Below are 17,424 nucleotides of genomic sequence, written 5' to 3'. Positions count from 1 at the left end.
GCTCTTTGATATACCTTTATAGGAACCAAGGCCTGAATACTAGCATTTGCTATTCTTATTAGAAGGAAAATTCATTAAATTCCAGCAATAGGAATTATTTTGTGGATCCCTCATTTAATTATATAACTAGCCTTAAACAAAGTGGATAGTTCCTTAACTGAGTCCAACCTGAATCTAAAGTTACTTAACCAATTCTAAGGAGTTTTCTCATTATCAAAAACGGGAATCATAATAAATACTAGTAAAAGTCAAAAATTGTAACTACCTCAGGGACTGTTGTGGAACTAAATAAGATAATGCTGTTCATGTGCTAAGCATAGTAACTTTAGACAGTAAAAGTTCAATAATTAATAGTCATTTTTAAGTATTCTTGTTATTTGCAAGGTATATTTATAATGAACTATTGATTTTCACAGAGACTCATATCTTCCTAAAATTTCAAAATTTCTCCTTGCATATATTATAATGTAATTTTGTGACAGAGATCAGTGCCAGGAATAAGAATATACAATTTTATTTACAATATGTCTGTGCAGAGCTTTGTCAACTGGAAGGATATAGCAAATATTCACAATGTGGTTGTTCTAATGTTGGTGCCTATCATACACAATTAATATCTTTATTTAATAACTTTTTTTCCATTGAATTATGCTGTTTTTCAGTGGTTAACTCTTGATGCACAGGGTAGAGCCATTTTATTGAGGCCATTATTTTTGTTGTGTACCGTGTTTCAGGTAGAAAAAGAAAGAGCAACTACAACACTGTTGAATGTAAGGCTGTGAAAATGTTTACATCAGATAAAGAACCTACTTTGGAAGGAGGCCACTTCATAAATACCATGCATTCTACTTTTCACAAAATGTCCTGTCTGTCAAACTCAGTCTTCCCATATTTGGCTGCAAGTTTTATTTTTAGATCTCATTTTGATATATTACATATTTTTCTTAATTTCTTACAAATATTAGTTTAATATTTATGTCTGCCACATACAGTTATTCCAAAACCTCATTTAATAAAAGCAGCCTCTAAAACCATTTTTTATTTATTTTGCGTGTTTTCATTTTTTTTTGTTCATTTTGTTACCATTTTATGCTGTTTCTAATGATCAGTTGCTCCAAAAAATGTGTTTTATTTACAGGGCACAGCTTATGGAAGTGCTCCTGTACCTTCTCGCAGGCAGCTATGTGAGTCTCCTCCCTTCAGCTCTGTGTTGTAACCATGACTGTGTTCCTGTGCTGTAGCATGGCATGCTGATCAAGACCAAATGCCCGGAGGTCAATATGCAATCCCCCGTGTTGTATATTGCCTTTAGCCTGTTGGTAGCAAATGGTTCCTTTTGCCTCTTCCTTATCCATTTGTCATTATCCAGCCCGTTCAGGAAAACTGCATTGCAATGTTGCCCAGTGCATTGAGGCTTCAATAATGGCTCAAAGTCTGGGGCAAAGATAGAAGTGGTTCTTATTTAAGTTCGTTTTTATTTAGCAATAGTGATAGTGTTTTCTCTATCAACTGAGTCAGTAAGCTTTCTTAAATCATAACTTCTTTTACATACTTGTTCAGCGAGCTCTTATATCATATACAGCTGTGTTTTAGCCACAGTGAATGAGGCATCTTTTCTTGAAAAGGAAAAAAATCCATGAAAAGAAATTGTCTTTCTAGTGAATTTAAAGCAAAGTTGACTTTGTAAGCACCTTAGTTTATTCCCAAGTCATAATATTCAGAAAAGATTAAAATAATCTATAATTTTTAGGTAGAAATCCCAGATTTTACAACCTTGCTCAGCTGAATTATAAATATATACACTTTGCCTGAGAATCAGATACATGCATTTTAGCTCAGGAGAATACCCTGAACTTTTTTCAATGAGGGGTGTACATGTAAATTTAAGATGTGGAATCTCCAAAGTGCCATCAGACTTTGAGAAGGAGCTATTTTCATTGCCCATTTCATTCATGTCTTTTCTTTTTCCCATCCCAGCAGCCATCAGGAAATCATGGTTGTTTGCTTCCATTATAAACTGCTACAGCAGTACACCACGTGGATCTAATTGCTGTGCTCAGCAATAAATGCCAATAGATTCATCTTAATATGATGTTAAAGGTTACTTGAAGGTGCAGTTCTGTTTGCATAATGCCTTTCTTCACTGTTGGCAGAAGAAACACATGATTTGGTGACATTCACTGAGGAGGATCTGTGAATCGATTTTTTTTTTTAAATGAAGTACTTTGCACCATTATAAAGCTGACCAAACAACAAACAAAAATATGCACTTGTACTCTCTCCTTTTTCATGAAAGAGTGGTCAAAGTTTAGGTTCTTATGAATGAAGTTGTGGCAGAAAGAACTGCTAATGTGAATAGAAGATGGGATTTAGATATATTAAATATCCCCCCCCCCAAAAAAAAATGAAATAACCACTAGCAGGTCTCAAATTGCCCCTTGTTGTTATTTCCTTTTACCTATTTCTCAATTATCTAACTTTCTAAAGTATACTAAAGCTATGATATCTTTTATGTAGATATTGGTGCAGTATTTATTGATAAAAAATGAAAACTATAGCAGGAATTTCCATGAGATAAAAAAAATGTATTTACCACTTCTTAAAGTAAAAAGTTTTTGTTGTGCATATAAGTGACGTTACTGAAGATAAAAGAATATCTATTGTTTTGGAAATAGAGGAACTATTGGTACTAGAACATTTTGGAAATGTAAATTCATAATAGGTGCCATGAAATCATGAGTGAAAATATAAAGGTTATGGAAGTGCAATCTCCAATTTGGATTCAACTTATTTCTTACTTTCAGAAAATCAAACTGCATGATATAAAAATAAGAGTAGGTATTTGAGAGTTCAGATTATTATTTCTGGTTACATGAGAATTAATCTTACTAAAAGCAGAAAGAAAAATAAGATGATGGATGGATTCTCTTAGTCTGAGGAACCAAAATTGAAGTGTATCCTGTGCCTCAGTATATAAGACCATAAACAGGATATTACATTTCTAAGCATGTGGACTTGGAAATAGTAAGCTTATAAGACATGAATTTGGAATGCTGATTATTACATTTTCTTTTGGTCAAGTACAAGTCTTAGAATCTCTGAATCACATATTAGTTGAGATTTCTTAAATATTTGTAATTGTGGGTCTTATAAAAATATGATATTAAAAGAGTGAATGTTTTACTCTGTGCACAAACATGAAAATATTGATATTATCTTCATTCCTACCCTACTCTATAATACCAACACATATGTAGGTATCTTACAGTTGATTTCAGTTTATAGTATTTATGTTTATAACTGTTGGAAAGCAGTGATTAATACTTTCTTGAGGTTAAAATTAACTAAAGTTTTACTCTTTTTTATTTTGTATTCAGTATTAAGAACTCATTTGTTTTATGGCTATCACTTTAACTATTTCAAAAATATATCCAATTTAACAAATTTATTTTGGTGACAACCCAAAACAGAATCTAGCAACAAAGAGAGGTTGATTAAATGGTGAAGTAATTAAAAGGGCTCATCCATAAGAAGCAACTCCTCATCCATTAAAGTTTTATTATGAGATTGCAGTCATTCTGTCACATCTTCATAATTCACTTTTAATTTTAGTTCTCTTGCTATTTTCATCTTATCTGTAGTTACTTTTTCCACAGAAATCTTGACCACCTCAAAATCATCCATGTGGGTTGGAATTAACTTTTTCAAACTTGCTATTAATATTGATAGCCTGACCTCTTGACATGAATCACAAATGTTCTTTATGGCATCTAGAATGATGAATCCTTTACAGTAGGTTTTCAATTTACTTTCCCAGATCCATCAGAGGAATCCCTATCTATGGCAGCAATAGCCTTATAAAATGTATTTCTTCAATAATACGACTTGAAAGTCAAAATTGCTCCTTGATTTATGGGCTTCAGAATGGCTGTTTTGTTAGAAGGCATGAAAATAACATTAATCTCATTGTATATCTCCATCAGTGCTCTTGAGTGACCAGGTGCATTGTGAATGAGCAGTAATATTTTGAGAGGAATCTTTTCCCCCCTGAACATTAGGACACAACAGTGGGCATAAAATGTTCTGTAAAATCTGTTGTAAATAGATGTGATGTCATCCAGGCTTTGTTGTTGCAGAGCACAGATAGAGTAGATACAGCATAATTTATGAGAGCTCCAGGATTTTCACAATGGTTAATGAGCATTGGCTTTAACTTAAAATCACCAGATGCATTAGCCTCTAACAAGAGAGTCTGCCTGTTCTTTGAAGCTTTGAAGCCAGGCATTGACTTTGCTCTACCTAGGGAAGTCCAATAAGGCATCTTATTCCAATGTAAGGCTATTTCATCTGTGCTGAAAACCTGTTTAGTGTAGTTACCTTCGTTAATTATCTCATGCAGGTCTTCTGGATAACTTGCGACAGCTTTTAGCTCAACACTTGTTGCTTCACTTGCACATTTATGTTATCGAGATGACTTCTTTACTTAAACCTTGTGAACCATTTTCTGGTAGCTTTAAACTTTTCTCAGCTGCATCCTTATCTCTCTTAGCCTTCAAAGAATTGAAGAGGGTTAGGGCCATGCTCTGGATTAGATTTTGGCTTAATGAAATGTTGTAGCTGGTTTGATCTTCTATCCAGACCACTAAAACTGTCTGCATTTCAGCAGTTACCGTTAGGTTTTCTTATCATTTGTGTTCACTTAAGTAGCATCTTTAATTTTATTCAAGAACTTTTCCTTTGCATTCCCAACTTGGCTAACTATTTGACGCAAGAGGCCTAGCTTGGCTTTTCACTTGCCTTCCACACTGAACTTAATCACTTTTAGCTTTTTACTTTAAGTGAGAGATATGTGACTCTTTTACTTGAAAACTGGAGACCATTGTAAAGTTATCATTGGATATAATTTTTATATTGTTGTGTCTCAGAGAATAGGGAGGCCCAGGATAAGGGAGACTGGTGAATTGCCAACTGGTAAACAGTCAGAATACACACAACATTTATTGATGAAGATCTCCATCTTAGGAAACCTACTGAATGGTAGAAGATATTCACAAGTGATATATCCAAAAAAGGCTTACTATCACAAATATATAAAATTTAACACCAGGAAAACAAACTATCCAACTAAAAAATTAGCTGAACCTCTAAATAGACATTCTCCAAGAAAACATACAGATGTCCAACAGACATATGGAAGGTAATCAACATCACTAATCACCAGGGAAATGCAAATCAACACCACAAAGAGATTCCACTTCACACCTGTCAGAATGGGTGTCATCAAAAAATCAACAAACGAGTGTTGGCAAGGATGTGGATAAAAGACAACCTTCAATGCAATCTTGTTGTGATTTTAAACTGGTGCAGCCACTATGGAAAACAGTATGGAGAGTTCTCAAAAAAATTAAAATTCAACCCAGCAATAACACTGGTTATTTATCTGTAAAAAACAAAAACACTGATTTGGAAAGCTATATGCACCCCTATGTTCATTGCAACATTATTTACAATAGCTAAGATACGAAAGCAACATAGGTGTCCATTGATAGATGAGTGGATAAAGAAGATGTCATATATCTATGTATATTCACAATCAAATATTAGTGACAAAAATAGAATGAAATATTGCCAATTGCCACAACATGGATGGGCCTAGAGGGTATTATGCTAAGTGAAATAAATCAGACAAAGAAGAATTCCATTGTAAATATGTACCACATCTTTATCCAATCATCTACTGAAGGACATGATTTAATGCTGCAATGAACACAGGGGTGCATATAGAAACATGAAATACTGGCATTTGCGACATCAAGGATGGACCTTGAGAAAATTATGCTAAGTGAAATATGTCAAACAGAAAATGTCAAGAACCTTATGATTTCATTCATATGTGGGATATAAAACTGAAAGCAATAAATGAACAAATAAGAAAAACAAACAAAAACTCATAGACCCAGACAACAGTATGTTGATTACCAGAGGGAAGGGAGGTTGGGAGGTAGTAAAGGGGGTCAACTATCTGGTGATGGAAAAAGAATTCACTTTGGGTGGTGGGCACACAATACAATATACAGAGGATGTATTATAGAATTATACTCTTGAAACCTTTATAATTTTATTAACCAATGTCACCCTAATACATTTTAATTTAAAAAATTAAACAGAAGGACAAATACTGTATGATTTCATTTATATGTGGATCTGAAAACAAAACAAAACAAATGAATAAACAAAACAAGATAGAAACAAATCCACTGATACAGAGAACAGAACAGCTGATGGTTTCCAAGGGGAGGGGTGAAGGGATGGTTGAAAAGAAAAAGAGAAGAGCCTTCTCATTGCTAATAGCAAACTCATGGATTCTAATTTTTTAAAAAAGATAACTATCTTATTTGGATGCAATTGTTGTGCTCCAAAACAATTGCTATAATAACACCAAATATCACTGATCACAGATTACCATAAAATATTATAATTAAAAGTTTGAAATACTGCAAGAATTATCAAAAATTAACACAGAGACACAAAGTGAGCAAATACTCTTGGAAAAATAAAGCCTATTGACTTGATGTCTGTTGACAGAAAATTTCAATTTGTAAAAAAAAAAAAAAAAAAAAAATGCAATATCTTTGAAGTGCAATAAAGTTAAGTGCAGTAAAACAAGGTATACCTATATCTAATTAAGCTTTGCCATTCTCCAGGTAGTGGAATATCAACCTAACTGAAATAATTACACATGAAAATGATGCTACTTTCTTATTCAGAATCAGATAGCAGTTACCTTTATAACACACATAAACTGATGTTATATGTTTAAAACAGGTCATAAACATAAATAAAAACATACATATTTTGTTTAATAGTTTAAGGCCGTGGTCGGCAGCCACATGCGGCTCTTTGGCCCTTTGAGTGTGGCTCTTCCACAAAATACCACGGCCTGGGTGAGTCTATTTTGAAGAAGTGGCATTAGAAGAAGTTTAAGTTTAAAAAATTTGGCTCTCAAAAGACATTTTAATCGTCGTACTGTTGATATTTGGCTCTGTTGACTAATAAGTTTGCCAACCACTGGTTTAAGAGATTATCCTAAAAATATAGGGAAATTATTTATGCTACACATGATTAAAAGATTAAATGTTTCTATAGGATTTTTCACAATGTACTTCAATCCATTCCTGAAAAAATAAAATTATCCTATGAAATACCAATCAATTTTTATTTATATGTCAAAAATTTAGTATCTATTCTTCAAAGTATTTTTCTTTCATTTATTTTAACTTACCTCCCTCATTTTCAATCAAGTTTTTTCCTTTCTTTTTAGAACGAAAGAGCAATTTTTAAATTGATTAATTCCACAAGTGGTAAAGAACAATAAATTCAAAAAGAAAGGAATGATAGCAAGATTTTTATTCACAATAATATTTATTTCAAAGTCAGAAGGAATAATTTTAAGATGGGCTACCTTCAGAAGAATATACTTTTCTAACTATTTTTTTCACTGTTCATTCTGATTTATTTCTTTTTGGGTTTATCAGTTTATTTATTGTTATCCCCCCTCCTCCTTTTTTTTTTTTTTTTTTTTTTTGGTCTCTATTATTCCACAGAACATCTTTGCATTATTCATTATCCTATTTTGGACATAACTTTGATTTTACTTTTCTTCATTGTTTTCTGTGCTTGGAAGCAATAAAGGAACAGGCTTCAACATTAGTGAGAACTAATGGAACTTTTTTATCTATATTTGATCACTGTCTTTGAAAGACACCTTTAGAAGCCATACTTGGTAGGGTTGTTTTAAACCTTACATGAGTAAAGTAATGCTTATGTGGCTCTGCATGCTCAGGGAACAAAGGAAGTGTATCATGTCTACAAGTTCACAGTTTAATGTACATATGTATCTAGGATTAAGGAAATCCCCTTCTTCAAAAGATAAGTTTCAGTTAGAAAGAGAATAACAAGGAAAAGTTTTAAATGACATGATGAAATCATCAATATACCACTAATAAGAGACAAACTCATACAATAGATTGTTAGGAAGTGGAAAAGGGACAAAAGAAAATGTAATCCTATTTAATAAAGAGGGAATATGCTAATTGACCCTCACACCACCGCAAAGATGGCGGTGCCCACAGCCAATAAGGAGGGAATATGCTAATTGACTGCACACCCTCAAAGATGGCGGCCCCCACAGCCACAAGATGGTGGTGCCCAGTCCCCTCAGCCCCGCTGGGGTGGCAGGTGTGCAGCAAGGCTGGGACTGCCCTCAGGTGGGCCCTGCTGCTCCGCACACCTGCCTCCAGAGTCCCCCAGTCCCCTCAGCCCCCCAGCCACTCAGGGCCGGCCCGAGGTGCAGGCAAGCCTCAAATGGCGGCTGCCCAGCCCTGCCAGGGCCACCCGAGGCTCAGGTAACCAGGGCTGGCTGAGGCTTGCACTGCCAGAAGTGGCAGCAGCAGAGGTGTGATGGGGCGTTGCCTTCCTGTGATCACTGGGTTGCCTCCTGCCCTGAGGTCTCCCAGACTGTGAAAGGGGGAAGGCCAGGTTGAGGGAACCCCCCTCCAGTGCATGAATTTCCATGCACTGGGCCTCTAGTCTATGTTATAATCCCCTGGAAGGAAAATTCTAAATATTGTCTTTTTTTTGAGACCAAAGTAATGGTTTTTACATCTAATTGAGCTTTTAGTTTTAAGCAACTAAAAAGTAAAAGTTATGTTCAGTTTCAATAAAAAAAAAATATAGAAGGCATTTCCTTTGATATGTAGACAATAGTGATTATCATTCTCAACTACTGAATATATCTAGGTAATGAAAATATAACCATATATAGATGTTCTGGTTTTAGCTTGGGATATAGAAAACTGCAGAGCCTTGTTCCTACCCTTTTAATAACAAAAATGTAGAGAGAAAATATACATTTGCAACTTCTCTTAAACCACCAGAGAAGGAAAGTCACCGGGCAACCAGCTAGCCTGAGCTAGAAGTGAAAAGATAAGTATATAGAAAGGAGAGACCAGATATAGCAGACACAGGTAAACCATAGTAAGACTTCTATTAAATTCTAGTTAACAATCTGGTAAGGGTCAAATGTGGGCTAGCAAGAGAATATCAATATAGTGAGAATTTGCACCCACTTTTAGGCTCTTCTCTACAGTCCACACTGGATAGTCACATAAAATTACTGGCAAAACTCCTGATAAAGTGATCCTTGAGTGAAAAGTCTAAAGAAGAGAACACTAGCCACTGTTGGAAAGGCACATACAGAAGAGGAGGCTAAAGTACAGAGGGGAATGCACACCGTACTGGTGAAAACCCATTGTAGCTGAGCGGAGGGAACAGAAACAGATCCTTTATTCATGAGACACTGATGGGTCCAAAACTATTGGGAGAGGAGAAAGCCAAGCACTGAAGGCCCAGGGACACAGATAGATAAGATAACTAATGATGTATAAAGGAAAGTCTAGATTAAGACAACATATTAAGTATGTTAGTAAATATAATTTAGATTTTGTAATTGGAACCCATTGATATTATGGATTTTGAGGGTAAATTTAATTTCATCTGTTCTGACTTAGTTTAAAAGTTTCCAAGTTACCATATGACATTATAAATGGTCCCAGAGATTATCTATTCCAATCCATACATATCACAAATAAATCCTTGAGAGATTATGTGATTTATCCAGAATTTAAGGCTTAGTGACAAAACCAGGCTTCTATCCATTTTGTCTATTTCTTTTTCCAAGGTTCTTTTCTTTAATATTTCTATCACGACATCATGTCTCCCCACCCCTGCCCCCCAAATGCTATGGAAAGTTTTCCTCTTTCTGTCAAACTAGGAGTAGATGCCCAAGTAATTCTGGAAGGTTGAATGTGAGTCAGTTGAAGAATGTGAGCAGAACAAGTCCAGGAGGGTGGAGCAGCATGTGGGAAGGCATGGCAGGGGCCAGAACACAGCTTCTTTGAGTAGCTGTACATAGCCATAGGGCTGAAGGATCAGGCACTTGTGCAACTGAAGTATTTCTTTGCAATGTTGGGAAGTGTCAGTTTTTCTGTTAGAGGTCAAATTAAATTCACAAGTGCACCAGTGGGGTCCCTTGGCCTGGCCTGTGCCCTCTTGCGCTCTGGGACCCCTAGGGGGATGTTGGAGAGTGGTTTTGGCCTGATCCCCACAGGCCAGGCTGAACGACCCCCCAGGTGCACGAATCGGGCCTCTAGTATGCATATAAGATCTTTGGTTAATCTCTTCCCGCCCTTCCTCCTTCCCCCTTCCCTCTGAGATTCATCAGTCTGATCCATGTTTCTATGCCTGTGGTTTCCGGTCCTGCATTGAGTGTCTGCCCCCTGGTGGTCAGTGCGTGTCATAGCTACTGGTCTGACGGTCGAATGTTTGGCCAGTCAGCCAGTTGCTTAGGCTTTTATATATATAGACAAATAGTGTTAGATTACTCAAATAACCTGTAAAGTATTTTAAGTTTCTCACTTCATTTATGAAATATGACAAGTATTGTAATGATCTAATTTTTATGCCAAAGAATTAAAGTAATTACATATGAATATGGGTCAAAACTGTTTTTGATTTTCAAAGAGCAAATAGACTAGCATTCAATTCTTTTAGCAAAAGTCAGGAAATCCCATTTTAAATTTTCCTTTGAATAATAAACGTATTACTTGGATCCTCAGGAAAATTTTAATCACAATTTTACAAAAATATTAGTAAATACAATTTTTGATAATTTAAAATATCAATTAAATAAAATGAATTCATTTGTTGTCACACACATAATCTCAGGGTGTGTGTTTGGTTTTCTCCAGTCCACTAAGAATCCTATTACGAAAACCCTACATTTGTACTCAAATGGCTGTGTTGGCCTAAAACGGGATGTAAAATATATCCTTTATCCTGTTCGCTTGAAGACATGTGACTTATTTTGTTCATAGCCTGTTGATCTGGTGCATTGCCAACCCCTTAAAAATAAAACATATATTCTATATAAATACATAATGAAATACCCCCAAGAGAAATAAACATTTGAAATTATGATTTGTTTCTGAAAATTGAAATCAATACATAATAGATATGGGTGTATATATGCAAATTCCCTTAAAGTGGAAAAATCTGGCATGACCTTTAAAAATGTGGCTGTATTTAATTCAACATATTAGATCTAAGAAAAGCAGACATCATCAATCATAAGTGGAGGGTTTGGTAATGATTAAAACAAACAAACAAAAAATAGTCTACAGATCAAGCTTTCAAGAACCCCTTCATGCACAATACAGGAAACACTTGAATTGTTGATCCCTATGGAAGGTATAATTGATAGCAGAAATGGAAATATCAGTCAACTTAGTTCAATGCTCAAGCATTTTTTTGTCTCTATTATTCCATGCTCCTCATACACCTTCTTATTTGGATCTATGAACTGCTTTTCCACAGGACATCTACAGAGAGAACATATAGCTAGAGTCTGGTGGCCTTAAGAATCTGGTCTCCTTAGCAGTAACAATTGAAATTGGAAATCAATAAATAGACCATGACTTTTACACAACTTTCACATGAATGTTGTTCAGATGAATCTGTCCATAAGAAAACAATTCATTCTTGGTCTCTTTTTAAACCTGAGAGACTAAAGGTACAAATTTAGGAGACTAAAAATGCACTGAGGAATGGTTTCCTGGGAGACCCCCAGAGGAAACCTTCCCTCGGGGTCCTTCTTTCTACCTCCTCACTCGTAGCCCTTGCTGAACTGGCTAGGTCTCATTTAGAACAATGTTGGAAATATTATAAATATGTTTTTCTTAATGCCTGGTTTAGTGGGCTTTAATAGCATTTGAAAATTTATAGAACCCACTTGATTGAGAAACTTATGATCAAGCTCTAGTCAACAGGTTGAAGTACATCTTTATACTAGTATTATGTCAGGAATCTTTGCTGTGCTCACTTCAGCAGCACGTATACTAAAACTGGAATGACACAGAGATTAGAATGTCCCTGCACAAGGATGACATGCAAATCCATGAGGCATTCCATCGTTTTTATTGAGTTAAGTTTACATGGTGATAGATGATTACTAGAATTAGTGGGGTGATCACATTGTAAGGTAGAAAAATGTCACCATATTGTTCACCTGAAATTAATATAACCAATATATGATTCTATACCACCTAAAAATTTTTACAAAGAATATTTGCCTAGGGCATCATTTTCATCTATAAAATGTCAATTAGTATCTGAAATTAATAAGGTATTATTTTAATTTAATTGTTAACAACTGCTTTTGTTTTGATTTACATGAAAAAAAATCATTCCTTACAAATAAATATTCATTGGACATTGAGATTTGTTTTATAAAAAGTTGCTGATCAGAATTTATTCAATGCATACTCAGGGAGAGTTCTGAGTTTTATAGCCTTGTCTCTTTAAAATTTTATTTTCTGCAATACAGTATTGGTAGAAAATATGGTATACAGTCAACTTTTTTGGCCAAACTATTATTTACTGTTAACAAGAACACGTGTCTTTGCTCTCACATAGAAGAATAGCCAAAACAGGCAAAAAATTAAAAATAATGAAAAATAATGTGGGGTCAGGCTGTTGAGATTTAACACTTTTAAAAATTACTTTTTTTAAAATTTCTAAAAATGTGAAATATGACTATTCTTCAAATTATCTCCTATAAAAGGTTTTCTCTGGCCCTTCAGGAGTTGAGTTTAGACAAAGTCCTTTCCCTTGTTTTTTCATTCTCTGTTAACACTTCATGCTGAGGTCAATGTGGGTCACCTCATGGAAGGTTCAAGAAGGCAAGTGGCTCTAGCTGGATAGAGCCTGCAGACTGAAGGGCCCTTGGTTTGATTCTGGTCAAGGGCATGTACCTCCTCGGTTGCAGGCTCCTCCCTGGACAGGGCCCTGGTCAGGGCATGTGCAGGAGGCAACCAATCAATGTGTTTCTCTCACATCAATGTTTCTCTCTGTCTTACACTCTCTCTTCCATTCTCTCTAAAAATCAATGGGAATAATATCCTCCGGTGAGGATTAAAACATAAATAAATAAAAAAAGTAAAAGAAGGCAAGTATTCAGGGGAAAAGATGAAACTTGTTTATCTGGCTTACTGATATTACAATAGATTCAAAAGTGTTGTGTAAATTCTTAATAACTAATATTCACTGCATTTAATTAAATTTTCTCATGCTGGTTTCTAAATCATCAGCAATATAGGAAATAAACATGAAAATTACCTCGTAATGAATCATAGTTTATGTAAGCACAGATTATATTTACACTCCTTGCTAAGACAAGCACATTTTAGATACGTTGCCTTGAAAAATCCTAGTAGAGACTGCTCCTGAGTGGTTGTTAGAAAGGGTGCTGCTGGATATCAGACATCAGGTTAAGTGGTTGAAGGTTATCTCATTTAACTTTCTTAACAGATCTGAAAAAATAGTCCTTAGCTTCATTTCTAAATGAGAAATGTAACTCTCCTAGTGACTGAATGTTGACATTAGTTCCATAGGACTGCTGTGACAAATTACCCCAGATGTTGGGGGTCAGAAGTCTGAAAACAAGGTATCAGCAGGGGTGGTATCCTCTAGGGGCCCAGAGCTAGCCTCTCCAGGACTATCAGTGAGCTTCTCATGGCTGTCAACAACTCTGGGTATTGTGGACTCTACTCCAATCTCTGTTTTTATTCTCACATAGCCTTCCCTCTGTTTGCACCTCTGTCTTTTTCTCTGTTTCTTATAAGGATACAGGCACACTCTAACTCCAAGATGATGTTATCTATCCTCAAGATCATTAACTTAATTACATCTGTAAAGACCCTATTTCCAAGTAAGGTCACCTAATGAACTGGGGGTTGCTACTTGGAAATATATTCGGAGGATGACTAGTCAGCTTACTTCACCATGCATGGCAGTCAGGATTCCAATTCTGGGTGTGTTTTTTTCTGACTTCGGAGGACAAGTGCTTTTCATTGCGCTACACCCACTCAATAATATAGCCATTTCCATATTAGGCACAAGATGATACTCTTAATAAGATGACTAAAACACAGTCCCTGCTTTTGACTTGCTGACACACTAGCAAAATATGACTGGCTCTTTAATTTCCAAATAACTAACAATGTCATTTCACTGTAATTACAGACAGGAAAGTATAATTTAGCTGCCTACTAAAATTTATGATCATATATTACCCCTTAAGTATATTTTCTATATTGTTAGGCTTTAGAAACAAGCAGAGTGAGAAAATTTAATTAGGTACAGTGGATACTAATTATTGTATGAATTAAATAGCACTTTTAAATTTCTTACTGTACCAGAAAGTTAAATAGATAAAATATAAAGAAAATTAATTTTTAAGGAAATATTGAATTTTTTATGGGAAATATACGCTGAGTGGCCAGATTATTATGATCTCTGAACGCATAATAATCTGGACACACAGTGTATATCCTATATAATAAAAGGCTAATATGCAAATTGTCCCCTCAACCAGGAGTTCGACCAGCAGGCAGGCTGGCCAACCAGCCATGTTCCCTCCCCTGGCCAGGCTGGCCAGACCCCACCCATGCACAAATTCATTCACTGGGCTTTTAAAATATATATATACACACACACACACTGAGTGGCCAGATTATTATGCATTCAGAGATCATAATAATCTGGCCACTCAGTGTAAAATATTAACTCTTATAAATAAATAAACTCTGATACTAATATTAAGATTTTGAGTATGAAAACATATTAGAGATAGAGAAAATTATTCTGTGATTTTGGTGTTTCTTTCTGAAGGAATGAATTACTGGATTCTGTGAAATTAAATATTTTAAAATATTATAATGCCAATTATTTTATGAAGATCATCAACACAACACATATTTAGAAAAAATAGTTTTCTGGAAGTTATAAAAATGCATTTATCTTCATAAATATTTCATACAATGAGAAATCTCTAGGTTTGTTTTTTCTTCTTGATACTGAGGTTTTCAGTATTTTAGGGAAGGGTGACTTATAAATGATACTGTGTCACAGTTATCCTACCTGTCCTTTTGTTTTAAGGGTTATAGCATGAATTAGCCAGCCTGCATTTTTATATCCATCGCAGTAATTACATTTGATCCTTGAACAACAAGAAGGTTAGGAGTACTGACCCCATGCAAAGTTTTGTGCATAACTTTTGACTCCACCAAAATGTAACTACTGTTGACTGGAAACCTTACCTATAACATAAATAGTCAATTAGAATATACTATTTGGTATATTATATCCTATATAATAAAAGCCTAGCCCTGGCCAGTTTTGCTCAGTGGATAGAGCATTGGCCTGCGGACTCAGGGGTCCCAGATTTGATTCCAGTCAGGGGCACATGCCCAGATTGTGGGCTCAGTCCCCAGTAGGGCGTGCAGGAGGCAGCCGATGAATGATTCTGTCTCATCATTGATGTTTCTCTTTCACTCTTCCTTTCCCTTCCTCTCTGAAATTAATAAAAATATATTTAAAAATAAATAAATAAATAAAAGCCTAATATGCTAAGTGTCCAGTCAACTATTCAGCCAATCAAAGCATAATATGCTAATGATATGCTAAGGCCACTCAACCACTCTCTATGAAGTGCACTGACCACCATGGGGTAGATGGTGGGTTAGCTTGCTGCTGGGGTCTGGCTGATTGGGACTGAGCAAGATGGGCCAGACATGCCCTTGAGCTCTCCCATGGTCCCTCCCCAGCTGCCCAACCTCCCGCGTCCCTCCCTGGCTGGCCGGCCCCGATCGGCCCCAATCAAGACTGGGTAAGATGGGGCTGGAAATGCCCTGGAGCCCTTTTGTGGTCCCTCCCCAGCCCCAATTGTGCACCAGTGGTGTCCCTCGGCCTGGCCTGTGCCCTCTAACAATCCGGGATGCCTCAGAAGATGTCAGAGAGCTGGTTTCGGCCTGATCCCGCAGGCCAGGCCGAGGGACTCCACTAGTGCACAAATTCATGCACCGGACCTCTAGTATATTACATAATGTACCTATTTTTTTTAATAAAGTTGGCTAGAGGATAGAAAATGTTATTAAGAAAACCTTAAGGAAGAAAAAATACATTTACAGTACTCTGCTGTATATATTGATACCGTAAGTTTACATTGCCTGCTTACAATATGTATCATGTCAATACCCACATCAGTACTGTCTAATATGACTGAAAACACTGTAGATGTTATATGTGTTACTAATATTAGACATAAAAAATGGGAAGATAATGTGAAAAAGAAATTCATATTTATTACAGGTATAACGATCCTTGCCGAGCTAACAAAGGAATAGCAATATGATTGCTTTATGGTAGTCTAATGGAATTTATTGCTTCACAGTAGTAAGGAAATTTCCAAAATTTTTCCATTATAATTATTGAAAAGATCTGTGTATAAGTGGGCCCACACAGTTCCAACCTATGTTGTTTAATAGCTTTCTTTAAACAAATGACTTTTAAAGCAAACTATTGAATGTTTCATGTTAGGATATTTTAAAGGAAGGAAATCCAAAATAAAACAAAAAACTTTAGCCTAGTGTCATTATAGTGACAAAAAATATTTAATGTGTATAAGTATAACACACTCTCAAAATATTTATATGACAATGTGTCTTTTAAAAATATTGAAGTAATTTCTTAAATCCTTCCTTTGAACTCAGGTTGAAAGTTACACGAATTTTCAACAAACTTCAAAAAAGGAAGGGTGAATGATTCTTTGGAATAAATTCCACATAGATTTTGGGAGAGGAGAAATAGGAATAGAAGAGGGAATGAGGTTTGCAGGATAAAGAAGAAAGCAGGTATAGAAAACAATGTCAAAATCCCTATATCTTCCTATATGTACCACTTGAAAATAAATGATCCTACTTTTCATTTTCCTTTCATATGTCTATCCATCTCCCTTTCTGTGTATTCTTGTCCTTTTCTTACCTCCTTCTCTTGCCCGCTACACCCTCTCTCTTCATGTGACATAGTAATTCTCAGTGTTAGAGTTAGAAGACAATGTGCATTAAATTAAAAACATATTATAATTAATTGTTGGGATTTTTTTGTGTTTTCTTTTCTTGGTTAATTAAACAAAGTCAGTATAGCCAAGTGGCTAATACATAATATATAGATTGAATAGGGAAAAACTGAAAAATTAACAGCAATTTGTTTTAAAAAAATCCTTATCTGAAGGGTATACAGGAATAGCTCATTTTTTTCCTATTCCTGTTCATATCAGCAAGTAAAATCTGTATTGACCAAATTTACTGGCATTATCTCATTTGTTCATTTATGAGATATTATTCACTACACCTGGGAAATCACCTGGTCCAGCGGAGATGGGAGATAAGTAATTAGTAATTATTGTCTTGCATATTCAGCTATCAAATAGAAATGTAAATGGACTGAGAATGCAGTCAAATGGAGTAT

General features: G+C 35.4%; 1 protein-coding gene across 1 annotated transcript in view; it reads left to right on the top strand.

Moving 5' to 3' along the window:
• The window catches only part of CCSER1 (coiled-coil serine rich protein 1), a 1,252,026-nt gene that overhangs the window by 997,239 nt on the left and 237,363 nt on the right, over positions 1-17,424 (top strand). Inside the window, exon 11 of the mRNA XM_080677357.1 lies at positions 1,139-1,184. Within this exon, the coding sequence (XP_080533483.1) occupies positions 1,139-1,184 (46 nt within the window). The remainder of the gene's footprint in view (positions 1-1,138; positions 1,185-17,424) is intronic.

Source organism: Plecotus auritus, assembly GCF_963455305.1.
Source record: "Plecotus auritus genome assembly, chromosome: 1".
In the NCBI taxonomy this organism is placed as follows: domain Eukaryota; kingdom Metazoa; phylum Chordata; class Mammalia; order Chiroptera; family Vespertilionidae; genus Plecotus; species Plecotus auritus.
The sequence above is the reverse complement of the archived record's forward strand: the minus strand, read 5'-3'. Positions and strand labels throughout refer to the sequence as shown.